This window comes from Parambassis ranga, chromosome 18, assembly GCF_900634625.1.
Source record: "Parambassis ranga chromosome 18, fParRan2.1, whole genome shotgun sequence".
Classification (NCBI taxonomy): Eukaryota; Metazoa; Chordata; class Actinopteri; family Ambassidae; genus Parambassis; species Parambassis ranga.
In genome coordinates this window covers 869,051-895,858 of record NC_041038.1, presented here as the reverse complement: position 1 = coordinate 895,858, position 26,808 = coordinate 869,051, and the positions used below count along the sequence as shown (strand labels likewise).

General features: G+C 41.5%; 3 protein-coding genes across 14 annotated transcripts in view; all 3 read right to left on the bottom strand.

Annotated features, from left to right (window-relative positions):
* The window catches only part of ehbp1l1a (EH domain binding protein 1-like 1a), a 38,198-nt gene extending 26,337 nt beyond the window's left edge, over nucleotides 1–11,861 (bottom strand). For 2 of the 6 annotated variants that reach the window (XM_028428890.1, XM_028428894.1), the window contains exons 1-11: nucleotides 11,562–11,861; nucleotides 5,568–5,625; nucleotides 4,919–5,014; nucleotides 4,778–4,831; nucleotides 4,344–4,522; nucleotides 4,107–4,249; nucleotides 3,226–3,294; nucleotides 2,728–2,961; nucleotides 939–1,109; nucleotides 584–784; nucleotides 342–485 (exon numbers count right to left, since the gene is read on the bottom strand). In XM_028428890.1, coding sequence (XP_028284691.1) covers nucleotides 342–485; nucleotides 584–784; nucleotides 939–1,109; nucleotides 2,728–2,961; nucleotides 3,226–3,294; nucleotides 4,107–4,249; nucleotides 4,344–4,522; nucleotides 4,778–4,831; nucleotides 4,919–5,014; nucleotides 5,568–5,625; nucleotides 11,562–11,665 — 1,453 coding nt within the window. In that variant the 5' untranslated portion in view covers nucleotides 11,666–11,861. The remainder of the gene's footprint in view (nucleotides 1–341; nucleotides 486–583; nucleotides 785–938; nucleotides 1,110–2,727; nucleotides 2,962–3,225; nucleotides 3,295–4,106; nucleotides 4,250–4,343; nucleotides 4,523–4,777; nucleotides 4,832–4,918; nucleotides 5,015–5,567; nucleotides 5,626–11,561) is intronic. The other 4 variants (XM_028428895.1, XM_028428891.1, XM_028428892.1 and 1 more) reach the window with 4 other exon arrangements.
* Nucleotides 11,862–18,421: 6,560 nt separating this feature from the next.
* Nucleotides 18,422–20,072, bottom strand: kcnk7 (potassium channel, subfamily K, member 7). The gene is made up of 3 exons (XM_028429550.1): nucleotides 19,726–20,072; nucleotides 18,883–19,278; nucleotides 18,422–18,763 (listed from the first exon to the last, which is right to left on the bottom strand). Exons 1-3 carry the CDS (start codon nucleotides 20,060–20,062, stop codon nucleotides 18,525–18,527), a joined length of 972 nt encoding a protein of 323 aa, XP_028285351.1. The 5' UTR covers nucleotides 20,063–20,072; the 3' UTR covers nucleotides 18,422–18,524.
* A 63-nt stretch (nucleotides 20,073–20,135) lies between these two features.
* taf6l (TAF6-like RNA polymerase II, p300/CBP-associated factor (PCAF)-associated factor) lies at nucleotides 20,136–26,390 on the bottom strand. 7 transcript variants are annotated; one of them, XM_028429543.1, is made up of 11 exons: nucleotides 26,242–26,390; nucleotides 25,266–25,434; nucleotides 25,103–25,189; nucleotides 24,875–25,025; nucleotides 24,655–24,800; nucleotides 23,444–23,518; nucleotides 23,142–23,362; nucleotides 22,904–23,036; nucleotides 22,542–22,670; nucleotides 21,442–21,938; nucleotides 20,136–21,358 (listed from the first exon to the last, which is right to left on the bottom strand). In XM_028429543.1, exons 2-11 carry the CDS (start codon nucleotides 25,410–25,412, stop codon nucleotides 21,025–21,027), a joined length of 1,920 nt encoding a protein of 639 aa, XP_028285344.1. In that variant the 5' UTR covers nucleotides 25,413–25,434; nucleotides 26,242–26,390; the 3' UTR covers nucleotides 20,136–21,024. The 7 variants fall into 7 exon arrangements, with proteins under 7 accessions (XP_028285344.1, XP_028285348.1, XP_028285343.1 ...); XM_028429547.1 differs by having other exon boundaries at nucleotides 25,103–25,184; XM_028429542.1 differs by lacking the exon at nucleotides 26,242–26,390 and adding an exon at nucleotides 25,800–25,952.
* Nucleotides 26,391–26,808: the final 418 nt, after the last annotated feature.

The window sequence follows — 26,808 nt, the reverse complement described above, 5'->3', positions numbered from 1 at the left end:
AAAAAAACCTCACAAATAAAAAGTTTAATTCTTATTTATGATTTCTTACAATGGCAGCTCACTTTATTTAAACTGCAGACACTTTTTCAGCAGCATTTTTATGCCAAACTGGTAGTGACAGCCAAGCTTGACACAGCAGTTGAACAGTTTGATTTGATGATGAGGGTAGACAATAGAGCTTTGTGGCACTGCAAAACAAATCTGTGAGGCTTTGATGAACACTTGTTCTCGTAGTATTTGTTGACAATACAAGGTATGAAGTACTAGTCTCTAAACTATAATTGGGGATGAAACAAAGAAGGTGTGGTGTTAACAGGATGGTGTTCATATGGAATCATTACATGGTATCTCTACTCTCTGCTTTTTCTGCAGCACTGCAGGTTGTCCAGGATCATTAGCAGAAAGATGCAGAAACTTAGGAGAGAGGGCAGGCTGTGCTAGAGGGGCCTGAGATTTAGGAGGCCTCCATTCAGTCTGCCAGGAAGCTGAAAAAAAGAAAAATTGGGAAAAAAAACACTAATAAAGGAAAAGTAACAGAAATAATAGGGTCTATGATGGGGAAAAACTGCACCTGTCCCTTTACCTGTCTCAGGGGCAGATGGCAGACTGGTAGGTCTGGTGAGAGATGAGCCTGGCTCTGCCACAGAGGTGGGGCGAGCTTTGGTCTGCCTGGGAGCAGGAGGAGGTGGAGGTATGAAAGGGAAGGAGCTGAAAGGAGGCGAGGAGGAGGAGGAAACAGAAAAATAGGAAGGAACACCCTGTGCACTGAAGGGACTAGGACAGGCTGAGAGAGGGATACCAACAGAAAGGAAAAGAGGACAGAAATTACAAATGGAGCATTCTATAGCCACATGCAGGCAGGATTACATTTGTTGCAGTGGTTAAATGTTAATTCTTTTATCAATGAGAAATAAACCACAACTTTACACTGAACAAACCTGTCTGTGAGGCTTCGGGGACAGCAGGGGGGTGAAAAGAAGGATCAGTGGGTGAAAAGGCTAGAGAAGAAGTGGAGAGGGCTTTATGAGGGATGAAGGTAGAGAAAGCATGAGCCTCCAGGCCTTCAGCTGGAGAGAGATCACTGTGGAAGCTGTGGGGTCTTCGAAGAGCTGAAACAGCCACAAGAAGGCAGGAGAGTTTATAAAGACAGAGCAGAGGACAAGATGGAGAAAAAAGATAAAGAACCAAAATGCAGAAACACAAAGCAAAGTGCATGCAGAGAGCGGAAAAAAAAATTTTCTTTGAGGTAGTTCACACTACAGTAGGTGTCTCTAGAACACGATGGCATACACAAACACACCCTATGACACACACTAAAATTCCAGCTACCTTACAATGTTTTTACTTTAGATTAAGAAACTGTGTGTAGGGAGTAATGAATCAAAAAGGAAAAACCATGTGGATCAGGAGTGAAGGGTGGGGGACAGTGAATACAATATCAGCAAAACAAATCAGCCTGGGACCTACCCACTGAGTATCAGCCTTCAGAATCAGCAGTCTAACCCTATAAAAACACTTTCCTGTAAAGCTAAAATGCAGATAAGCATTCCGTTTGACTCTTCAGGACGGATTAAAGCACAGCTTGGAAAACTGACTGTATCAGCTCTGTCTGTCTCTGCATTCTATGGTCTACTCCAGATGTAGATAGAGCAAAGTCAAAAGCTGAGGCACGCACATTTACGCTGACAAGAGCACTGTTAGAAAATGGAATTTCTATGAAATATGGCAATAAAGTTGATGAAATCGAAGCCTGAACCAAAAGCAACTGGACAACAACAACAACCCATGGAACTAACCTGGCAACAATGCAACAGAACAGAGGACCTACAAGATGAAGTAGAGGTAAAACTAAAAAGTGGTCTTCCAAGTCTAGACTGTTGACTTACTGTTGACCTAGACTGTTGGAGAATGCTCCATGAATGCCAACACAATCAGAGGGTCAGAGGACAAAGCAGACAGGGAAGTGCTGAGAGCACTATTGGACCATTCTCCAATAGTGTTTGCCCAATAAAATACACTGCATACTTTGAGAAAAAACAAATATAGCACAGTCTACAAATCTACTCACTGTACAATAGGTCAAAGCTAAATGAGACATCACATCTATCAACAATTTTTGTTTGAAAACCATAGTGGTTCTTGACACAGTATGTAGTAATTAACAGGAAGTCATCCACAAACCACAGCTGTTGGAGCGACCTTCAAGAACTACCTCCATGAAGAGCATCTGCTTCAAAGAATGCAGGCCCTGACCTGGGACACAGCTTGTTGTACACTAGGGCAACTCCCATGTTGATATTTACCACACCGTTGAGGATGTTTTTTTTTTTTTGTTTTTTTTTTTTTAAATGGACCATGGACTTTTTCCAGTCTACACAGCCCATGAGCAGTCTTGGACACATACTGTCTACTCCTTAGCTCTCCTCCATGACTCCACAGTGACAACCAGGCAAAATGTAGCAGAAGCACAATTAACAAACCTGTAGCTGAACTAGTCTACTCTCAGCACTTGCTTTGTTGGCATTAATAGACATGCTAAAAACATACTGCCCTAAGCTTTGGCTGGTTCTGATTGCTAGACTGACCTGAAGCAATTCAGCCACACAGAGAAGTATGAAGTATAAAATAATCATTATGTAAAATATGCAAAACAATCAGTGACCAAAACTATCTGACCCTGAAGACAAAAGACAGCACAGCAGATAAAGAATAAGTGCGAACTGGTACCTGATCCAGCACCCGGCTGGAAGATTTTAGGAAGTGCAGGAGGGTGAGCACGAGTAAAGGCTGGCACTGAATAAGCATAGAGGGAGGGCCTTGTCTGCTGGGTAGTGCTCAGTGGTTGTGTGTGGATTTGTAATAAGGGCGGTGGGACAGAAGGGTCTGGTGGTTTAGGCAAAGGAGGACAAGATGGGGCTGAGATGGTGGAGGAAATGCCAGAGGACTTTTTCCCATCCATCTCTGAGGGAGTGAACAAGATGAGGTGCATGGGGGACAGAGTGAGGAGAAAAGACAAGAATGAATAGAGAAGAAAAGAGAAGAAGAAGAAGTAACAATCAAGACAAAAGTCAGAGAAATTAAAGTGAAAATGCAGACATCAGGTTTTGTGGTAACACAAGGAAAACAGGACTAAAGGAGTGAGAGAGGGGAAATGAAAAGGGGGAGGAAGAATGACTTGGCTGTTGTACACTGCTAACATACTAATATCAGGAAACTGAAAGTTACCTGAAGGGCCTGATTCAATTGCAGGCCTCCAAGCCAGATCATGAACATTTGCAGTAGAGAGAGCAGAGGCTAGTATTGGAAGAAAAAGACATTAAGAAACTTAAAAAAGAGAAGTGCAAAAAAGAAACAAAAGAAGAAGCAGCGGATGTGTGGGATTACCACCTTCTCCATGTATGTTCAGGTGATTGTCATAATTAGTCTATAATTTCTGGTGTTATGGACAATTTAGTTTGTAATAAAGTGAGAAGTGACAGGGACCAAAGGGCTTCTGGCTTGGTCTCAGTGTTGCTGTTCTCTGGCAACAACTGTGCAGATTGTGGTTGGAAACAACCCTTGAGTGTACAATACATATGTTTCTGACACCATGTAAAAACACTGACCTGTCAAGAATATAATGCAGCTTCAGCAAATATCATTTCAAAAATTTCTGAAAACATTGGATTTCCATGTACTCACCAGCTTCTTACCACCATAAAAATGGAAGAATACAAAAAAACGGACCGCAGTAAACTTCAGGCTTTCTTGAGCCTGTATGCAATGTCATTGTAAGTCTTTAAATTGTACACTTTTTGTGTAAAGGCTTAATGCAAAATTATCTGATCATAGTGAGTTTCAGTATTGGGGAAATATAAACCAGTACCCTATTTCCTATGTGTTTCCTGTGTGATTTTTATTATGTTTTACATAAAACTTTGAAATTATTGACATGAGAGGCTAGAGATGCTACACCAACTGCACTGTTCTCCAATTTTTTAAATGGCTTGAGAGAGTTCCCACAAGTGTTTGCTGGTTACTGGCTATGGGCCTTTGTTAAGTTTTCAACTCTGAGGCATGGCTTTTGACTTTGATTTAATGCCTGTAAGTAGTGTCCCCATTCTTACCTGTAACATGAGTAACTTGTCCTGTTGCAATGCTAGATCTTTCCTCAGCGACTTCATCATCGCTGTCATTAAAGTCATCCAGATTACCGATGTCGCTCTGTTTCATGCTCATCAGGCTAGCCAAACTCTGCATATCCTCATCTCTGTGAACAACAGAGAGAGAAAACCAAAGGTTATTAGCTTAATAACAGGTCTTGGAATAATGAATGTGCACTGACATGCTTTGTGCTGACTCACGTGGCCTTGCCCTCCTTGAGGAAAATACAAGACAGGTTCAGTTTGAGTGTGGCTTCTACCACTTTCACAGACAGAGGTTTGAGTTTTAGTGTTATGTCATACTGGGCAGGTGTGGCACCGGCATACTTCTTCATGTTGACATCAGCTGATGCTAACACTTTCCTGCGACCTTTTGCCTCCTGATAAATAAATACAAAGGCAAGGACAAAATGTTTGCCCACAACAAAACATTACAACCACTCATATTATAATAAGCTCATAAAAACAATGTACTGTAAGGGTCTCGGGTATACAGTAAGTAACAGTCTCATTGTCAATATGTTGCATGTGGGAGAAAGATGCCTGGAGTCCAGGCTTTAGAAGGTTGGAGATGTTTTGTATCATCCAAATGCTCATGGTCACAAAAAAGGACATTACAAATAGTTCAGACTTACATTTTCAATGACAAACGTCCAGTCCTTATCTTCAAACTCCTCTGCAGTGGGTTCCTGTTGACAAACAACTCATTACATGATACCCGTTCATCTTGATGAACTGATGTCATTTATCAGTCGCTGCATTAAAATATAACTTACTTTAAAGAGTGTGACTGTAATGCCTAAACTTTCTGGAACCTGCCAAACCACCAGGCCTCTGTAGGGGTTCTTGATCCCTGGCTGCCAGCTGTGGAGCTGAAACAAAACAAAAGTCATTTAAATGTAAAATTAATTGTAAAACAAGTCCATTTGAATGTATTATTAAATAAATATAAATTTGCCCTCTAGGAACCATCAAGCAATTAGCCACACGTTGTATTGTATTGTATTCTTGGGTGACAGCTGAGACACATCTCCCTTCACATCTCTGTATCAGTAGTTGGAACTAAAGGGATTTGTTTAACTCTATCAATTCATTCATTACAAACCCAGATCAAATTAATAAAAAAAACATATAAATACATTTATTTTAGTCTTTTCTTTGCAGAAACATGGAGACATCTTCCCTCTCATGGACTAATTGGCACAATCTCTATTGCCATTTAAATATAACAAAAACACTAACTGTAATATATAAATGTATTTTTCTATTCAAAGACTTAAAGCCTTATGTACGATTTTTTTAACCTAACTTTTAACCTGCTTAACAAAGTACTTCTATAATGTTCCAACTCACTTTGGAACTGGCTCTTTAATGCTGTGTCTATTTTAAATTGTCTTAAAAACATATTCATTTTTCTTGCATTACCTTTGTGCTGTGACGCCTGTTTCTCCTGATCCACACCACTCTTAGCTTGTCTGGTTGCCTGAATAACAGCAGAGCACATTTCACAAGAGTATTTTAGTGTTTCTATCTAACCAATTAATTAAAAAAAATGACTGCAGCACCCACACACACTTTCTTTTGTCACTGCACCAAGGCAATCATGAAGTGTGAAATTTTTTTAATGATATTTGGACTGTTAAGTAAACAGCAACTATATACAGTCCACAGTCCAGTCTTAGCTAATGCTAAGGGCAGTCAGATGAGGACAAAGTCAGCATGTTGCGTCAGTGGAGACTATAAATTTCAGAGATATATTTCAGCCCGAACCTGAGTAGGTAGAGACCAGCCAAATAACCCCCACTGGCATTCCTGGAGCTTAAAAAACATACTACCTCACAGAAAGTACTTTGAGTGGAGCAACACTTAGATTCAGATTTCATTGATTTCACATGTCTGCGTCATATATCATTTTATCTAACAACAGGTCCAAGGGACACACAGGCACAGGGAGGTGGTGATCAGTCACACAGTGTACACACAGGTACTTCAGTGTGGTTGAAAAACACTGAGGTTAGGGACTGGAGAAAATAAAAACCTTGTGACAGAGACAGAATGCAATACTCCTGAGGATAAACAGCTTGGTTTGAGTCTGTGTGTGGGGGAAGAGAACACACAAGTTTAGCTATTGCCCTTGTAAAAAAATCTTCTAAAGTTCACACCCAGAAGCAGCTGGTTATTTTTAAGAGTAAGCAAGGGTCATTTCAGAGACAAACACCAACTCACATTCAACTCAGTCAAATCAGGATATAGGACCAATAAGAATGACCACAGAAGAAAAATAACATTGCAGAAACCATTCAAAAGCTCACAAGTAATAAGTAAAAGAACATGTGAAGCCTGGGAAGATATTACAACAGTGAAATACAGAGCAGAGAATGACACAGTGTTTGTACAAACGTGAAGGTGAAACTGCTGAGTGATCATTGAGCAGAAAATAGATGTCACCATTACTCCCTGAAACAGGGAGAGAGCTTTCAACTATTACACAGCTTTTTCCAGTCATATATTGATTCCATGTCAAAGTGAGCAGTTTTCTAACTATTACCACTACTTTGGCCAATTTTTCATCTTTGTGTTACACAGTAGTATTTTTTCATTAACAACCAAGCAATAAAATCAAGGGATATCCAGACCGTCACTCAGTTTGCAACACTAAGTCTGCCTAAACTTCAGTTAATTCAAATGCAAGCAAAGAGGTGGAGCGCGGGTGAAGTTGAGGCAGGCAGGTAGGCAGCCCCCAGAGGCTGCAGGGTGAACTGTAGTTTTTGACACCCCCTGCATGGACTTCATTTTTCAGCACTAGAGGCTGGTTTGGCTGAGAAATAAAGCCAACATACATGTGTCAAAACTGCAGTTCAACAAGTGGCCACTTAACTTCCATGTTAAAAAATGTCTTTACTCCAGAAATCCATGTATGTTTAGAGCCTGGTATAAAAGTGTTTCAGCCTCTGTAGATCAAGGTGTGACTGCTTTGAGGTGAACAGGTGGGTACTGACTCAGAAAACGTAGTATGTATTCCTGTCTCTTTTTTGTTTACTTCATTTCCAGTCTGGCCCTAGTCAAATATCTTGGTCCTTAATGGCACACAAACCTACTAATAAGTAGTTCTTTGACCTCACATAGCCACATGTGGTTAAATAACAATACCAATCTTTCCTAAACCTACGGACATAATAAATGAGTTATGATAAACAGATAATAGTTGTATGATTAATACACAAGAATACAAGAAAGGACATGACTCTCATAGTCTCATTGGGTCTCAAGGTTCAGCGACAAGGTTAGGACACAAGTGCAGGACAGGAGCGGTTCACAGTCAACAAAGTCTTTATTTTCTCCAGGCAGAGTCAGGAGACAAAGATAACTCCTGATTATGGAGTTAATTCAAAAATACAAGTTCTTCATGGCTTGGCTTAACTAAGAGTTCTAGGTAAATACAAAAGTTCATCACAGCATGGATTTCAAGATAGTTCAACAAAAAAAAGAAGGATTTACCAGGCAAAAGGACAAAAGCCGTAAAGGCTGGCAAGGTGTTGTGAGGCGACATGAACCCACGAAGACATAGAACACACTGATATCGAGTGAAGGGAAGACACACAAGATATACAGAGGATCAGGGAAGACAATGAGACACAGGTGGCACACATTAGGGAGGAGCAGGTAATCACCAGAAATACAAGGGAATCAAACTCACAGGAACACAAGGGGAAACACCAACCAAGGACTTTCAAAGTAAAACAGGAAGTACGAGACACTGAAAACACAACTAAGATGAACATTACCTACAGCTAACAATGACACAATAACAGAACACAGATTAACCCAGAGACCAAACCTAAGAGGACAACATAAAAACAATAAAACGAGCTGAAACAGAATCCAAGTCCTGACATTGGGTGGGAAAGGTTAGAGAGAAGTGAGTGAAAGACAGAGAACAGAAATAGATAATGCCTGTCACACTCAACTTCGCAGAGGCTTAATAGCAATCCTACACCTGCTGTACTATTTATCACAGGCATGTTTCAAGGCTGACCTACAAATGTGCAACAGTGGTTGATGGTTTGCAGTGTGACTTCTTGAGTCAGTGTACATTTCATCCCTGTAACACACTTGCATCACACACTGAGTCTGTCAATAACTTGTGCTAGTTTGTGCTTGCTCAGTTTGAAGTATATGTTTAAGCATATGAGGGAGTGTTGGTTCTTCTAGCTGATCTGCATTTTATGCATTCTTGTTACAGGCTGTTGAAAATGTCTGATCTGTGTTGTCACCTATGGGTCTTTTTCTTGCTAGTTTTTAAAATGCTGCACACTAAAGATCCACCCACACGTGTTTTCAATTATGCCTATTTATTTACCTTAATTTGTGTGGTTGTGCTGTAAGTTTTGCTGCATGGAATGATCAGAATCAGATTCAGAAATAATAAAAACAATGCAGAGCAACCGAAACAGGCTGCATACGTCTCGACGCATGCGCACTACTCATTCACTCTGACTCTTAACATGCTTTACCCAACTATGCAAATGTATATTTCAGTATGTTGATCCTGCTCTGCATGAGCTCTGACATTCCAGTAACAGTTGTCCATGTCCATTCTATCAATGACACTCTCCATTTATCTATCTATGCATCTGTTTACTTAACCTGCTTTGTCCTGTACTACAGGGTCACAGGGGGACTAGATCCTGTCCCAGCTGTCAATACACGAAAGACAAGATACACCCTGGACAGATCACCAGAGGCGCCACTTGTTAACAGGCAATACAGGCAAATGCTTAGGGCCCAAGGCCAGAAAGGGGCCCCCAAGGACTGACCAATTTTGAATCACTAAGGCAGTGACTAGTTATCAATGAAAGTGATCGACCAGCACAAACTCTCTAAGAGGCCCCACCTCCACCTGTCACTCTTGCAGCGAGTACCGTCAGTCTTATGTAAACATAAGTGGCAACATTAAAATAAAGCATTATACTTCTGAATGAGAAGAAAAGAAAGCAAGACAGCACTGAGTAATACAATTGTTAATTTAGCTCATAGCAGTAAGTGTGTGTACTGCTCTGCTCTGCTGGTCCTGACAGAGTTCAGTACCTGTCTGCACTGACTTGTTTGCTAGCTAGCAGGCTGAAAACAACAACAGCTGAGTTAATGTGGACAATACTGAGCAGTGTCCAGTCCAGCAATGCTTAACTGCTAAGAATGCTAAATGATAGAATTTAGCCTGTATGCATTTGTAAGATGCACTGATGGAACTGATTGTGTGCTGTCTGCAAGTGGTGTAAGATAGGACCATCTTTTATTAGTCCTCCATAGTGGAAACAGTTTCATGATGAAAAATATGTATTTGTTCTATTCTGTAAATGTAATGTAATAAAGAGCCGTAATGCAGGCTTTAGAACATAGTTTAATCTATGTATTGGTTAATGTATTGGAACCATTGTAAATGATATAATGAAATATAAATTGTAAATAATGATAAAAAAGAACATTCAAAAGTTGCTTTTAAGAGATTTAAATGCTATAACAACAAAGCCTTTAGTTTCCCAAGAGAACTTTTAAAAATAGGGAAGGAAATAACCCTGCACTGCAGAACAAAGCGGGTCCATGGTATGGTATATTACCATTATGGTAATATAAAAAACAAATACTATGAAAAACTTTTATCGTCCAAATGATCTAATTTTGAAAAGAAAAAAAAACTTTTTGATTTTGGCTCTGGCCTTTTATTACTGTAAATCGTCAATGTTTCCTATGAGTAAAAAAATTCTAGAAAACTACTTTTAGTAATATTTTAGGGACAGGTGCTCAAATCACCTCAGACACTCACTTCTCCATACCCCATTACAAAAGGCCACAATTTCAACAACATAACCCTCTGCAGTAATCCTCTCTCCTCACTTCCCTGTTTTATTTGTCATATCGCTTTGAGAACTTGCTTTAGCTGTCATACAGAACAAGTAAAGTGTATCAGGTCTCCAACGGTGAGGAGAATCTACTAGCAGCAAAAACATGTTAATACAGGTCTCTGTGTGTGATACTTGTTTAACATTGCATAAACAGTGTGACAGGAAGGCAGGCCACTATACAAGCCAGGGCTGGAGGATTAGAAACACATGCATGCTGACTGCACAATGAGTAATGATAATGGAATTAAAGGCACTCCTGCAGTGACCCACAGTAACTGAGAGGAAAAGTAAGCCAGTAAATGAGAGGAGACGAGATGCTCACAGTGAGGTGTACGTACACTAAAATAACATTTGTTAATGATGATTGTTAATGATTTTTTATTATAATTATGATTTTATTGATTATTCACTTATTTATTTATGTGATTAAAAAACTTAAAGACTGATTTACACACACATTAAGCACAGTTGGGAAAGAAATCTGCCCCTGCAACCTGGCCCTGGATAAGCAGTTGAAGATAGGTGGATAGATGGGAAAGAAGAACTATTTGAGACACAGGCTAACTAACATTAACTTGCCAGCTACCTAATGCTGCAGAAGAGATTCTTTAGTAGGTGTCAAGACACTAATTTCACCTTTAATGTGAAAATCCCATTTAGCTAAAAGTGTACAACCTTAGCTGATATAGTTTACCTTTAGGTCTTTATGTAGGCATGACTAAATAAATAAAGAGTGACATGAGGAAACAGTCAAGCACAGGCTTGTTGGTTGTGAGAGTTTGGGTGGCTCTGGAGAAATTTGACCTCATTGTTCTGAGACCCTGGTTACAGGCCTGGCAGCGCGGATGGTGCAGATAACTGCATCCTTCCTCCACCTTTAGACATGACAGATCATCACTCACAATACCAGGTTGTTTTTTTTATTTTATTTTGACTGTTAGGCACCACATCACATGGTAACAACTATAGTGCATGACTGGATGTTAAAAAACAAACAAATGCGGAAGTAATGGGCCGTGCTCTCTCTGCAGAGATATGTTATCATGTACTGTTTATATACTTTAAACAAGTATTGCACGACATTCAATATAAAGCACTGCCTTTCTACCCGGAGATCCCCGTATGGTTCTGACAGCCTCCCATTAGAGCCATGCCACACACTTTAATTTGCAGTACTGCCTTTAAGATCAAGTGTCTGTTGAGCATTTCATTTAAAAATCTTCAACGTTTAAAGTGCGTCAGCTTCCGCCTGTCTTTGTGTACATAGTGGCGAATAACAATAATGAATTAAAAGACCAATGAGAGGTAACATTCTATGGACAATTATACTGCTTATAGTAAACTTAATTCATAAAGTCTCAGTGTTCATTTTAGCTCACGCTCATTTTTGTCGAAAGTAAAATGTTGATATTTGTGAATGGAGTTTGGCATCACTTCCTTCGGTTCAAAGCTATCTCCAGCAAAGTATAAATAAATGACATATATATCAATAATAGTTGTATTTACAGATACTTACCATTTGTTTGTGCATTCTATAATCAATTCTTGAAAGGTAGCAGCGAACTGGAACTTAGACGCCCTCTTTCCGACCCGCTGAAGCCGCTTCCAAACTGAAGTCATGGTCGGGTTTGTCAGATAGTTCGCACATAGACGCGATAAACCAACATGGAGACAAAGCTAACATATGTCCCCGCCGCTCCTTGTCTCTCTGCTGGGACCTCACCGGCCGAAGGGGATGGAGAAACTCCACCTGCTTCGCTGACAGGTCCTCACTGACACCCACTCCACGGACAGGCTACAAAACAAACACACGCCTCGATCCAGAGCTAGCATCAAGCTAACAGCGACGGACCGGAACATGTATGAATCAGACTTTCAGAATAAAACATATGCCAAGAGCTCACACCAGAGCCATAACCTGGGTGTAATGTACGGCAGCACAGTAAAGTCAACAAAACAAATATTAAAAACATTTAAGGTGCTTCACAATAAAACCATGTAACAAGGAACAAAATGTAATGCAATTTCACAAATTTCTACAAATAATATATTTTATTTAGTGATTTTAGTAATAAAAGTGAGTAAATTGTATTCATCAGCTCAAATCAAGATGTAAAACCAAGTGTGTGTTTTTGCTAAATAATGTTATTATATTATATAAAGTTATTTATCCTGCATCAAAAATCAAAAGTGAAGAAGCACTTCTTTCTTTTAAGTTTCTTCTTAGGGAAACAATCAATTAATCAACCAATCAATAAAAATGCAAATATGAACAGGATGGTTCATATTTGCATGTTTTGGATGTTGTAAATAAATAAACAGGCCTTGGGGTCCCTGAACATCAGCACTTCCTGTTTCACATGGTTACTGCGGCTGACTTGACGGTGACATATGAGCTTCAGATCACACCAACAATGACCTCACATGGGTGTATTATAATAAAAATAATGGGTGTTTTTGTGATGCTTGAGCCAAACTCAACAACAACTAATGACAGTAATTCTGTAATGGACATACACAGCTAATGCCACTGGAGGTTACCTGACTGCATGTATCCAAACAATTATGTTTCTCTGTGGCTCAGCTACTAAGCACACACAATGCTTGATAGAGAGAGAGGGGGAGAGAGAGAGAGAGAGATTGTTATCTAACTGCTGCAGCTGAATTGTCTAACACAATGAGGACTGGAATAAGCAACTGCAGACCAAACAGTGATTAGTACGTTCCCATGAAGCTGTGTTGAGGGATATATATTATCAAAGCCTGAATGCAAAAACAGAAATTACCTCTGAGCCTGTCAGGGAACATTTCCCCCTGTCATGACTCCCCTTCAGCTGGAGGGACTTTTCCACTTTAGTCTATTTATACTCTATCACTGACACATAGAGCAGATGGGAACACACACACACATAAACATCCTGATCACAAACTGTATGATGAAAGTCCATTTAAGTTCTACTTTCATCATGTATTTCTACACTCCATATGAGTAATACAGTAAGTATTAAAATGCCAAAGCGGAGTTGTTTGGTCTTAATGCTCACCACCGTCTGCTGAAAACCAGCTCTTCTGACATGCTCTTTTTATGGCTTTTTCAAATAAAACAGTAAAACAGAACAGTAGCAGGAGAAGGCAGCACACCATTTGACAGCTGAGGGAGCAGCCAGGTGTTGTCTGAAGAAAATGCACTTTGTTGTCTGTATCTCACGTAGTGAGTACAAACTAACAAAGTTTGTGGCGGTTCCTCTTATACATTTTGTTGTTTCTCTGTGGTATGCAGAATGGTAACACAAACTGAGGTGCACTCACATTATCAGATAAAACGTTAATTGTTAAAATCTGACACAATTCACAGTGTTCAGTTAGAACTCTGTCTCTGAATATGTTCTTATCTGATTCCATTAGACAAAAGTGTTTACATTAGTCACGGCAACCATGCCTCCAAGAAATATGACTTTTGTCTTGGAGTTACATAAGGAGGCTGTCTGGGCCCACTGCTTTTCTCACTGAACAAGCAGATATAATCAGACAGCACAATGATCATTCATTTCCACAGACACACTTACACGGCACTCCTTGTCTGCAGTCTGTAGACAGTGAGTGGAAGAGTATGTTGCTTTTTTTAACTAAACAAATGTACTTTATTACAGACAATTATTTAAAGACAGATACAAAACAGTCAGTTGTTTTAAATAAATCAGTGAAACAGAAAATAAAACATTAAATTGTTTAATGACTGAGTTGCCTGTGTCCTCCAGGCAGGGTGTGGTGTTTGTCAAAGGCTTTGCTGCTGCTGCTGTTATTTATTCTCATGTGTAGTAGGAAGAGACAGCTTGAGTGAGCTTTGTGGTTCATGTATATGTTATAACATTAATGTGCTGGTTGAGTTTGTAATTCACATCTCCAAAATAGGATCAGGGCAAATATAATGAGACTTTAAACTCAGAATTGTTAGAAACAAATTCTGAAATCTCATTAATCTCTGTTGTCAGTTTCAGATTCTTAACCTTTTAATCCTTTACCTGGATTAATAAATTTAATCTCTCTTCAAATTATGAGTTTAATGTCAGAATTCTTTTATGAGTTTAAGAATTGTGAATGGTGTAGGCAGTTTAGGGCTGGGTCATATTTTTGTAAAGCTGTGCATCAAACATTGTTTGCACCAGATGGACTCCTAATATAAAAATAAAATCATCACCACATACTTGAAGTCCCACAGTCTGATCCCTGTTCGTGCTTTCCCAGTCTCCATCTGTTGCTAAGTGATGCGTCTGGCTGCTTGTCCATGGTGTTTCTGTAATGGGACTGAACCTCCCTGTCAGTGTCCCTCCATCCTTCTTGTCTCCCAGCAGTTTGCTCAGCAGGCACGCTGGGAAACAGCTGCATTTGGGCAGTTAAAAATAAAGCAAGAAAGAGGGAAGAGCAGAGGGGAGTATCCAAATGGGAATAGCAGTTTTTTTGTGTGTTTTGCCAGAGATCCATCATGGTGAGGTTATGTTTATTTGACAAACTATTCTGGGAAGCCTCTTCCTGGTTCCTGTGGTTCACTAGCGGCTCGTCATGTGGTGCTGAATGGAGATTGGCTGTAGTATACAGAGGTTTTCTCTGTGCACAAGGGTAAATAGGCATAACATTCAATTAGCTTTCCCGTGTTCATGGACTACAAAGCAGTATTTCTCTTTAGCTGGTGAGGTCACTCCTAAACATACCACTTCCTGTATAAAGGCTACCAACCACGTACTGTGCATCCTGTTTCTGAATGATTGAGTGCTCATTTTGGCCAAAAATATATCATATTGACAGGATATGAAGTCAGTGGTGGCCTGTGGAGCTCTTTATGTTCTCTTTAAAATGTTTAGTTCAGCCCTCTACATATGTGCCACCTGAGGTTCAGAAGGGAATGTCACACAGAGCAACTGTTCTCCCCAGAAAACTAACAACATAAGACTGTTGCTGGTGAAACACAAGATAAAACATGCTGACAGAATGTTGCTCAAAAAGCAAGCCAACTAGCCAAGATTATTTTGTTCTAATTAAGTCTGGCAGGGAGGGTAATGACAGACGTTGTCAAGTCATGTATGTGATAAAGGCTGTGGATCAGCCCTGATATAACAGCTAAAGCAACCTAGCTTGAACCAAAGACAACCAGAAAGACGACCTTTTCATGTCTACTATGGGAGGATGTTATCTGTGTTGGCTTATTAGCACTCAGATGTCACACAATGTAGCCACGCCCACTACAATTTTTAAAACTTCTGCATGGGCTTCATGTCTCAGTCCCAACCCTGATGTCTATACACTAGCCTGATATCTAGTGGCATCAGAAGCCTTGAGACTAAGAGCTCAATCATCAGATGCTGGCTGAGGGATTAGGATCCCAGATGATAAGCAGCATGTGTCACTGATCATTAGACATCATGATTGGAGGTCTGCCCATAGACTCATCAAATCAGAGGATTTTTTCAGTCATGCTCTCCTTTAAATTAAGTTGTGATTGACCTTAGTCAGCCCAACCCACTTAGCCTCCATCTATTCATCCATTAGCTATACCAACACATTTCCTGTCTTCTGAGTGGGTGGGGCATTGATACAGACCACCTGACACAGATAAAGGAAAAGACTGCTCAGATAGCTGTCACGTTTCATAATGGCCTTTAGCTATATAAGATGGGGGCTGGGGACTGTCCTAGCTGACAGATGGGCGAGAGGCGGACACATCCCGGACAAGTCATGCCACGGTCAACAGGCTTAGCTTATGCTCATGACAGCAGCCTACAATGACTCTTTATTTGTAGTCTATTATACAGCAAGCTGTATATGACTTTTTATTTTTATGTACTTTGCAGCAACAAAGCCAAACAACAAAACAACAAATACAACCAAGAAGGCCAAGCAGTAGAGCTCAGTGGGAGCTCATTCAGACTGAAGATAATGAAATGTCTCTAGGAACATGTAGTTGAGATGAGAGTAATCAGATCTCTGTTGCTATCAGGTCCCACAATTCCATCTATGACCTTTGTAAATATAGTCTCGCTAAGTCAAACACCTGTGAGCTGTCTGTCAGAGGCAGGCACAGAGAGTAAACAGGCAGCGCTCTATTAATAAGGTCACAGAACGTCCTGCTGCCATGAAGCAACAGGATTAAGTCACATTGACAACCTGAGTCAGTATATGCTTCATGATATATGTTAATGGCCTGATTTACTCATCAGTTCAATGAGAATCATGTCCTCCATGATGACCAGAATCATTTTTGTACCAGGCAGTGGTACAAACATGTTTTTTTTTAACATGGGAGTCTATGGGGATTGACTCACTTTTGGAGCCAGCCCCTAGAGGATGTGGAGTAAACTGCAATTTTAAACACTTCCGCATTGGTGCTTAAAGCATAATTATTTTTGCACTTTTTTTTTCTTTTTGATTTTTCAAAAATTTGACTTTTTCCTCATACTTTTTTTTCCTCATAGCTTTAAAAAGTTTTTCTTGAAAATTTACAACATTAATAATTATTTATTAATGTAATAATCTTGAGGGTTTTTTATATTACCCTTTTCCACAACTCCATGTGGCTCCATTATTTATTTATTTATTTTACATATGGCCTTATGCAATCAGTAACTTAACTCCATTTAGTCACTAAAAATAGAGGTGATCTTAGCAATTCTGTTTTAAAAGAATTTCACAATTAATTACTATAAATTACAAAAAGATTTTTATGAGGACTCTTATTAGAACCATTTCTGTGTGGGTCTGTTTGTCTTTAAGCTTCTTTACTTTTCTGCGGTCAGATTTAAATATGGCTGATTTGTAGCAACACTTTTAACATGATAGGTTAAATATGGATCGATTGCGCTGTAAAGTTTCTGAAGGCAGAAAGGCAACAGTTTACCATCTATGTGCCAACAGTTGACTTACTTTAAGACACTGATCATGTGATCTGAAAAGCAGTCTCAGTTTGACATGCTGTCTCAAAGGCAGGACTGCTGGCTGTGGTATTTGACCCAGTGTTTGGCCCAGTACTCAGTGGGCTCATGTGTCTGCTGATCAGCCGTCACAAGGCTGTGATGACCATCAGTCATCTGTGAGCCACAGCACAGCACAGCTGTGCACCCGGCACTGTAACAATAAGGGCCCTTTGCTGTGACTCAGCTCAACCCAGTTATTATCTTCACACTGACATTTATTTTATCTCTAGTAAAAATAGGTTTAACACACAGTGATATGTTATTATATTCAAATATTCTGGGTCTTTCTATATCCACCCTTACTGTATACTGTAATGTAAACATGCTGAGGAGGTGACCTAACAAGACTGATGTCTAATGTGGGTGTGTGAGTTGGTAAGAAGGAGCGAGAGCTGGCAGTGCTTGGCACAGGCTCAGATTCATCAGTCTTGTGCAACACAGCCATATTAGGAGAACACACAGCAGGCCTGTGTGGGCCAGTCTGCCCCAGACGCTGATGCATTAAAGGAACGTTCTCTTAAATCCATTTTGTTCAAGAACACAGTGTGAGGTTCAGTGTGCACTGGAATATTCAACACCCATCTTATCTACACACACCATGCTGAAGATGATGAAACGCCTTGTTATAATATCAGAGCATGACAAATACTTTCATCAGACCTGCACTGGGACTATATAATAGCTGGCAGCGCCACCTGTTGGTCAGTTGAGAGCACCAGTTAAAAGATACATTCATTATCACATTTGACCATCATTCATGTGTCATTTCTGTATCACTTGTCAAATATGGGCTGATACTGTATACGCATGGGAAAATATTAACTAACAAATCAGAAAGACAAATGTGTAAAATTGGAAAATATCAATTTGCACAAAAATCTGTTTTTAATATTTTTATTCCTTTCAACCAGTTTTTTTTTTACAAATGTGTGTTTTTTCTTGTAATTTCTTGTGAATGTTTTTTTCACACAAATGTGTTTTCCCCCAAAAGATTTGTTTGTGATTTGAAATTCCCAGTTAAATAAAGTAATAGAAACAATAAAGCAAGCATATATATATATATATATATATATATATATATGAAGGCTATATATATATATATATATATATATATATATATATATATATATAGCCTTCATGCAACTTCAATATAGAAAGGCTAATAGTTAATAGACTTCCATAAATGACATGACAGAGTGTAGTTTTAGTTTACAGAGATAAATCACACTCTGTAGGTGCCCTCAGCCCTCAGATCCTTTTAGCTGCTGCTGTTCTCACATGACTTCAGCATCACTGTCACTAACCATAGCGTGCCTGACCCATTTGGCAGGGCATGCTGCAAGTATAAATAGGCCACAGAACAGGAGTTAAGGTTAGAGTAAGGTTCTAGAGTGTTGTACTGATGAGCTCACTTTCAAATTCAGAACTGGCTCATGGCACAGACTATAAAGACACAAGAGTGCAGGAGTATTAAATTAGATCAATCAGAAACTGGTGGGTGGATGGTGTGAAGGTCAGGTGGTGTCAGGAGTTACAGTTTGGAGGTCTAATGGTGTGGAGGAGATGGTGCAGATGGACTGGGAGTACTGCAGCTCCTCCTCACACGTTTCCTCACTTAGTTCACTGAGATGAACACCGTCCAGCTCTGCGTAATGTGGACCCGAGAGAAGCCTGATCACCTTACGCACCTGGGGAACCTGCAGGACTGTGTCCTTAAAGGTAATGATTAGCACCAGGCCCACCAGCAGGTAACCTGTGGGGAGAGTCAGGGTGTCCAACATGCATCATGTTTACAAGGCTGTCAGACTATTTCAATTAAAGTGTTATTATTATTATTATTATTATTATTATAAGCATTATTATTATAGCTACATGTGGCGAGGAGTTCCAGATTGTCCTTGGCTCTCTGCCCCCAGCCTCTTCCCAGAGAGCTCTCTCCCTGACCGACAGTGCTCATAGTGACGAAGCAGAAGAAGAGAGCGTCCAGATAGCTCCAGTCTGGCTCCACCGCAGACACCAGGAGGGCAGGAAGGAGAAAGAGGAGGGCCACGACCACCACAGAGAGGAAGAGGGCGTGAATGAGGACGGCATGGTTATGCGGAAAACCCCAGTAAGTGTGCAGGTGGCGGACAGGAGCATGAGTGACAACAGGGAGAAGAAGGCTGGAGAGAAGGGTGAGGAGGAAGAGGGTGAGGGGAATCCCAAAGGTGCAGTAGAAGATACAGAAGAGTTTGGCCTCATCTGATTTAGGGGTGTACGAGTCTGAACCTGCCGAAGGAAATAACATGAAACAGACAGTACAAGACAACAGAAGCAAAGATGTTTAGGATTGAGATGAGACCAAGGTGCAGCATTTCAGCAGAAACACCTCATACACACTGTCAAGCACGCTGAGGCGGGACCTTCAGGTCTGTGCAAGGGTGAATCATTTTTATAGAAACTTGGGTGAGAGAAACGTTCAGGTAGCCACTGTCTATTGCACTGATACATCCATATTGAAATCACATTCTTAAACATCTCAAAGACCATCACATTAACTGTAGTCAGTGTAATACTACACACAAAGTGACATGGGCTTTTTTTGTGTAAAATAATGAATTTCACCTCTGCTCTACTCAGAGCCCTATTGTGCCTTTAAATGCTTAAGTGTTTCAACAGGTTTTTGTGAGTACCCACAATTACACACGATCTGTAACATACCCTCCATTGTCTTACCCATGGTGGTTAGAGTGACGACAACAAAGTAGAATGATGACACAAAGTCATATCGCCTCTCGTCTGCATCTGCCTTCAGAACAGCGATGTCTCTCTGGTGAGCTGACAGAGCTCTGTCCAGCAGCTCGCCCAGCCGGCTCTCCCCCACACACGGGTTCTCCAGCAGAAAGGAGCGGTGGAACTCCTCCACCTCTGCCCTCAGCCTCTCCTCTACCGGCTTCTCAACAGCTTTGAACACCATGCCTCCCAGCAAGATGTAGAGCAGGTAGCAGAAGACCAGTAAGGTGAAGCCATTGACCTGGCAGAGAAGCCCCAGTGAGGACAGCAACAGAGTCATTGTAGCTCTGTGTGTGTGCAGACTGTAAGCAGACACTGACAGCGGGCTAGGCGTTAAATAATTTACCTTGGGCAAACTAAATTCCAATATTTATTCTACAAACACAGTAGCTATGTACAAGCACAAATGTTGTCCATTAGGTCTTGTATTCATTCAGCAAAATCACACTTCAGTCGCAAAGCATTTGTTTACATCCAGCTTATCAAGTGGAAGGACTTCCTGCCTGTTTGGTTACATTAACAGGGAAAAGGTAGACTTTAAGATGAGTGGACCTATTCTGGCATAAGCTGACATTTTATGGAGGCTCAAAATTAATTTGTTTTTCGGTGGTGGTGGTTTCAAAACAAATTCTATGGGGGACCAGAGGTCAAACAACACAGGAAAACAAATTTTTTTAACATGATGTAGTGGAGATAATATATACAGTATTCATATTTGCTTGTGATACACTTTGGCTCAGGATGCACTACAGGTATTGGAAGTGTGATGCATTCCCATAACAAAAGAAAGGAAAAACCTCATAATATTGCAACATTTTACATTTTGCAGTCAAAAACATAAAAATGAAAGCAAGACCTCAATTATGCAAGATCTCTACAAGTTGTACTGTACTACTGTAAGTGTTGATCTGCAGACTTTATGTTTGCTAACCTTAATCCCCAAGAGGTATTAAAGTGCCTTCCAATGTCGCAAACATTTTATTTAAATAAACAGACAGGACAATGTTGGTTCCACAAATGGCAGGTCTGCAATATTGAGAGCTTCTTGTAGAAGTTTTCCTCAAAATTTCGAAACAAAGATAATTAAAAAAAAAAGTAAATGCAAAACACTTTTAGTGCAAGTCTGCACATAATGAATCCTGGTGCAGTCTGTGAGGATCCATATCACTGGACTGAGGTGTGACATTATCTCCACAAATACCATTTCCTCACAGTCTAAAGAGTCAAACCGCACTCTGTGACCTACAGAGGCAGATGAAGGGAGTAATGGGAACATGTCCAGCGGCGCACAGGTTTGCCCACCCGGCCAATGACAGGCAGTTTGTGGGCGTAGGCTCGGGGTGGGATGGCAGAAAGAGGCGGAGTTGGAGCAAATGTGGTTTGGAAGGGCCGGCGGCCTTGGCACCGCCGACCCATCTGCCGCCCACCAATGAGGAAGGAGAACACTGGGGGTCCAGTCTGAGGAGAAGTGAAACGAGCTTTGGGGAACACATCACGGGACATACCTGCCGATCGCTGGCCGGACCGCGACGAGGAGGATCTAGAACGCTGCACAGAGGAGGAGCGAGCCAGGGACCTGATGGGTAAAAAAGACATTAGCAACATTCTGTACAACAAACTTTTTTTTGTTATTTAAAAGGGTTTGCCTGTTTATTTCACCTTCCTGATCCTGTGGCTGCCAGGCTGGGCGGAGGGGGATCCGTGCGAGGACTTCCATCCTGCCTCGGGCTGATGTTGAGGTTGGCGGTCAGCTGTGGCATCTTGCGAGTAGTGTCAGGGTTAGAGGCAGGGCCTGGTGGTTCCTTTTTGGAGTCACTGAGCTGGGATGGGGTGCAGGGAGGGTAGCTGCCAAACCCTGGTCCTGTACTAAACCTGACAGCTAGGCTGTCCCCAAAGAAGGAGTACAGCTCGCTGTACATGGCAGGCAGAGGGACCGGGGTCCACTCCTCCCAGGGACAACCAGCACCACCGGTCTGGAGGTGGCTGGCAATTCCCAGTGCAGCCTCTGACAGAGGCTCTGGAGGGGGGCTAAGGCCAGGGGAGCTAACCCTGTAACCCATAGCACCTACGACAGAACCCAGCTGAGCACTGGAACCACCCTCTGAGGGCTGAGACAGAGACAGGGCCTTCATCTTCAGCAGGCGCTCCACTGCCACCTGCAGGACAGATGCAAGAACAGTGTTTCTTCAATTACTGATTTTAGAAACATGAAATAAACTAGAGAAGTTGTGAACCACTAATGGTCAATAAGATATAGATTAATTTATCCAGGTGTATTTTACAGGCTCTTCAGTTTTTCACTTAGCTCTGCACATCAAATACAGAAGGCCTGCAGATTGTAGTAGCCAATTGAATTATTGTCATGTGACTGCTGGTTGCAAGTAAGTCAATAATGGCACCTTTCTAGTTGTGCTAGGAAGTCATTTGGTGGACTAAAATATCTTAATGAAATCTCACAATCTGGTTAGATTTTTCAAATATGATGCACAGCATTACACTGGAATGTTGTATACAAAAGGCTGAATGAATATTTGTTTTCACCGTTTTTTTAAAGCATGCATTTCAAAACCACCACTGGGTGCTGGGTTAAGTAAGGTGGACTTTTATTATTTATTTATTAACTTTTTATTAACTAATATGTAGGTTCTCTTTTCAATAATATAAATAATACTGACATCAAGGTTTGTTATATTGGTAACAACTACAACAGATAAAAATGTAACTTAATAGGAGTACAGTATATAGGCAATGACATTCACCAGGATGGCTCCATAGACTTTGTGTCCGTCAGCTTTGACCTGAGCGTTGGAGACAGAGTAGTCGTCTAATACAGCCTGAAGGTTGGCCCAGTAGGCAGACAGGTGTGGGAAGAGCACTCTCTCAACAGCCTGCCAAACAAACACACACAGTCAGGGGTTAATGTGGAGATATGGTTGACAGGAAGGTAAAGAGGAGTGTCATTTTAATGTCAACTAGCAGAAGATAACCTGTTGTACAAGTGATAATCCGGTAGATGGAAGTTTTTGAAACTCTTAGCATGTTTCTAAACTTGATCATTGTCCAACCACACTGATGATGGAGAGGACTGCTACGTTTTTCCACCTAGGGGCAGTGAACACACCTTCCATCCCAGAGCATGAAGGCCAACCACAGCTCCATAGTGAGAGCAAAGAGGTCTCACTGGGTCAGAAAGAACCTTTTGAAGTGACAGCAAAATCTGGTGGTAGAGACCACTCACAAGATCACCGTGAGTCCTAGAATAAATAGGAGCGTTAATATCTTTCCACTCTTGGAAAAAAACTTTGTACACAACTGAAAGGGTACAATGCTGGTTCAAGGTGAGTGTGATGGTGTCTCACCAGAAAATATGGCTGAGTAGCAGTGCAGCGTAATCCCTGAGGGTCCAGTGGTCATTGAGTGGATTGATGGAGGCGGCCAGGGGTTCCAGGATGCAGTACATCACACTGGAGACCAGGCTGCGCACATATGAGCCCAGGTACAGGTATGGGTTCTGGACAAGACTCTTTACCATGTGCAAGAGCCTGTTAAGCTGCTCTAGGTCATGGCTTACTGACTTCACCTTGAAAGAAATTTCACCGTACACACTGATAAGAGAACACAATTTTATGCATTTCGTAAGAGAAAAACTGGTTCAGCTTACTCCGCTAATGACATAAAGGAAGTATGGCAGCAGGGCAGCAATCTTAGAGTTGGATTGGAGGTCCAGCAGAGCCACCTGAAACACACAGAGGAAAATTACATGCAGTACATTGTTTATCCAGTCTGAATGTTTGTTTGTGAATTAGGGGTGGGACGGTTCAGGAAAAAAATCCAAACCGTTCGGTACACGTGTTTCAGTTCGGGGCACGTGTTCTGTTCGGTTCTGGACATGCGCATCAAGTAATACAGGGAGGCATTTTTACCACAGCATGGAGACGAGTGTTGCCAACTTGGCGTCTCTCTCGCTACATTTCGTGGCTTTCCAAACTCTTTTTAATCTAAACCAACTAGTGACTCTCTGGTGACGTTTGAAAACTGACATGAAAACACGTATAATTCTGCAGTCAGGCTACTGTCCTCGACAAGCAGCAGCCGTGAGTTCCTCCCCCGCCTCAACGCACTCCGGTCAGTCTCTGTAGCTTCAGGCAGCAGTTTCAGCTGCATGCAGAGCAGACAGACCCACAGCACTCTGCGTCCAATCGTGCGCAAAGCTGCCGCTGGTCCCGTCAATGCTTACAGAGCGGGATGTAAATAGTATATTTCAATGGCAAAAATAAAAATAAAACCACGGACATCAGTACAGTTAGCATTGCATAGCTTAGCGTAGTCATAGAGTTCAGTCTATCCAACTAGCATGTCGCTCTCCGTCTGACGGTGGGAGTATGTGCGCACATGTGTCTGTGTGTGTGTGTCTGTGCATATGTCTGTGTGTGTGTACACGCATCGTGCCTCTGTGCGCAGACAGCAGCGCTGAATTGTAAACGCTCAGCCATGCAGACAGAAATGACATGCTGCCATGCAAATAAGATAAATAACATGAGCTGTTTAGTTTGTTTAATAAAAGAACAAGGTGTAGACCTGTTGTATAGGAAAGGTTATCTTAAATGGCTTCTGTTATGATCTGGTGCTGTATAGAAATTAAAAATAAATGAAATTGACTTAACCTGATAAGGAGGGGAAATACTGAACTGATTCTTAAATATGGTAAATGTTGGATAATTAAGATAGATTTTGTGCTCATCTATGGTATTTCCAGAGTGTTAAAAGTAGAAAAAAACCTCAACATTGTAAACCAAACCGAACCGAAAACCGTGACCTCAGAACCGTGGATTAAGTGAACGTTCCACCCTACTGTGAATAGCAGCAGCTCACCTTCATGAGATGTGGGTCCTCTCCCAGGATGGCACGGGTGATCTGTTGGTAGTATTTAAGCAGGTCATCTGACAGAGACTGTACTGCAGTGGGAACTGTGCCTTGAGGCTCCAGGTTGCCCTTACCATCCAGATAAGATACATTTACTGACAGGAAAAACAAGGGACAGTAAATTACTTTGTGCTGACTTGGAATGTGAACCAAGTGCACCAGATCTTACCTCGCACCATGGTCTCAGCACAGCCTTTAGGGATGTTCGTGGCAAGAGCCAGCTCAACCAAATTGACGTCCCGGTCTTCAACAAAGAAAAGCTCTCCTTCTTTGACAGAGCGGAACGGCAGTGCATCCTGGGCACCATAGCCACAGATGGCCTAGTAAAAGCACAGAAATGGAGATAAAAGGACTGCAGTTGACAGTGAAAGATCATGGCTATGCAAGTACAACTCACCTCCACATTGCTCCATCGCAGAGCTCTGTTGAAGTCCTCCACTGTCAGCTTCCTCCTCTTGGCATGTCTCATGAACTGAGAGCTACTCTATTTACAAACACATCATCACACACACACATCTATAATCTGATGATAATGTGATCCCTGTCGGTGCAGCACTGACCTGCGTCGCTTCCCTGAGTCGGTAACAAACATCTTCAGCGAGCAGAGCAGCCACATCATCCCCGAGATCCACGCCTGCACTCTCCGCCATGAGTTTGACGGACTCCCGGGAAACCTCGGCGAAGCGGCGTTCCTCCCGGTCCGCCATGCTCACAACGACAATCCGGAAACTAACAATGAAAAGCCCGAGGTTTAAACAGCACCTTGTTTGGGGAATCCACACTGAGTTGAGTGCCAAGCCTTCCGGTACATTCCCGTTTTACTAGTGACGGCAAGCCAATGACCACTCAGTTGCTGCATCTTTCAAAGATAGTCGATACAAGCTTTTCTCTCTGGGTGTAGCAGAAAGAGCGGACTTGCAAACACTAATAAATCGGGCTTCATTGTTACACAGAAATTTCACGACAGCAAACAACGTTGGTTGGGACACTGAGCCAGCGGGTTTGCTTATTCACGTAGCAAGATGCTACTGCTAGCTGTCGAAAAACCGCAGTGAACACGTAACGCAAAATCATTGAGTAACGTTAGGTAGTACCTTTTTTCCACTGGAACTGCTCGATAGTTGCCAACGTGAGAGGGAAAGTTCACTATAGTAGAGCCAGTCTCCACACTTGGCGCTCCATTACACGTCAAATCACCAAACAAAAGGCACTTCCGTCTAACTTTGTCGCCGCTACAGTGATCACGTGGTTCATGTAAGCCTCAATAGTTCCAAACAAACTGAGTGCTGCCGTTTACTGCTATGGGATAGCAGCGAGTGCCTTATTTCATGATAAATATCAAAATAAACCCCACAAAACTATATTTCCTGCCGCTATTTGTGTCAGTTATGCTTTTGAGTAGTGGTGTTGACCACTGAAAGTACTGCATTTATTATTAAGAGAGTGTTAAATAGGGAGGGAAAGGTTAGCTTGGGTAGCTACTCAGGTGAGTGGTGCTAACAGGTTTGTTCATTGTGCATATCTAATTGTACTTACGGTGACCAGACGTCCCGGTTTTATCCGAAGTGGGCCTGTGGATACACTAATATGTCCCAGAGTGAGAGTGAGACTGAGGTAAGCTTCGGCCCTGTGTTGTATTTTAGCAGATACAGTAGCCTACGTTAGACAACCTCTGTCTCCCTCATCAGGCTGTTCAGTCAACATTAATGAAGGCTATGGGCTGAACAAAGGAAAAATGTATTTAGCCCACAAATAAATGCTCGTGCCTCTGTGGAGATGAGGCCATTCCTCAGAGACTTGACTCTGTGGAGTGGGTTATGGACTATAATATAATATTTAAAAAGTCTGGTCACTCCTATCATAAGGTGTTTTATTTACCATTTTGAGGTGTTAGTATTACAGGACTCTAGGATTTGATTTGCTGAGCATTACTCATGTATCAGATCTATCAAAGAACCACCTGCAGTATTATGCTTGAATACTTAGATAAATGTTAAATAAATAATTAAAGCTGCAAGCAGCATTGCGGGCCCTCGCGCACCTTGCGATCCGCGGGGTCATCGCAGTCTTCTCTCCTATGCTCTCCTGTCCTCTCATTTCCAG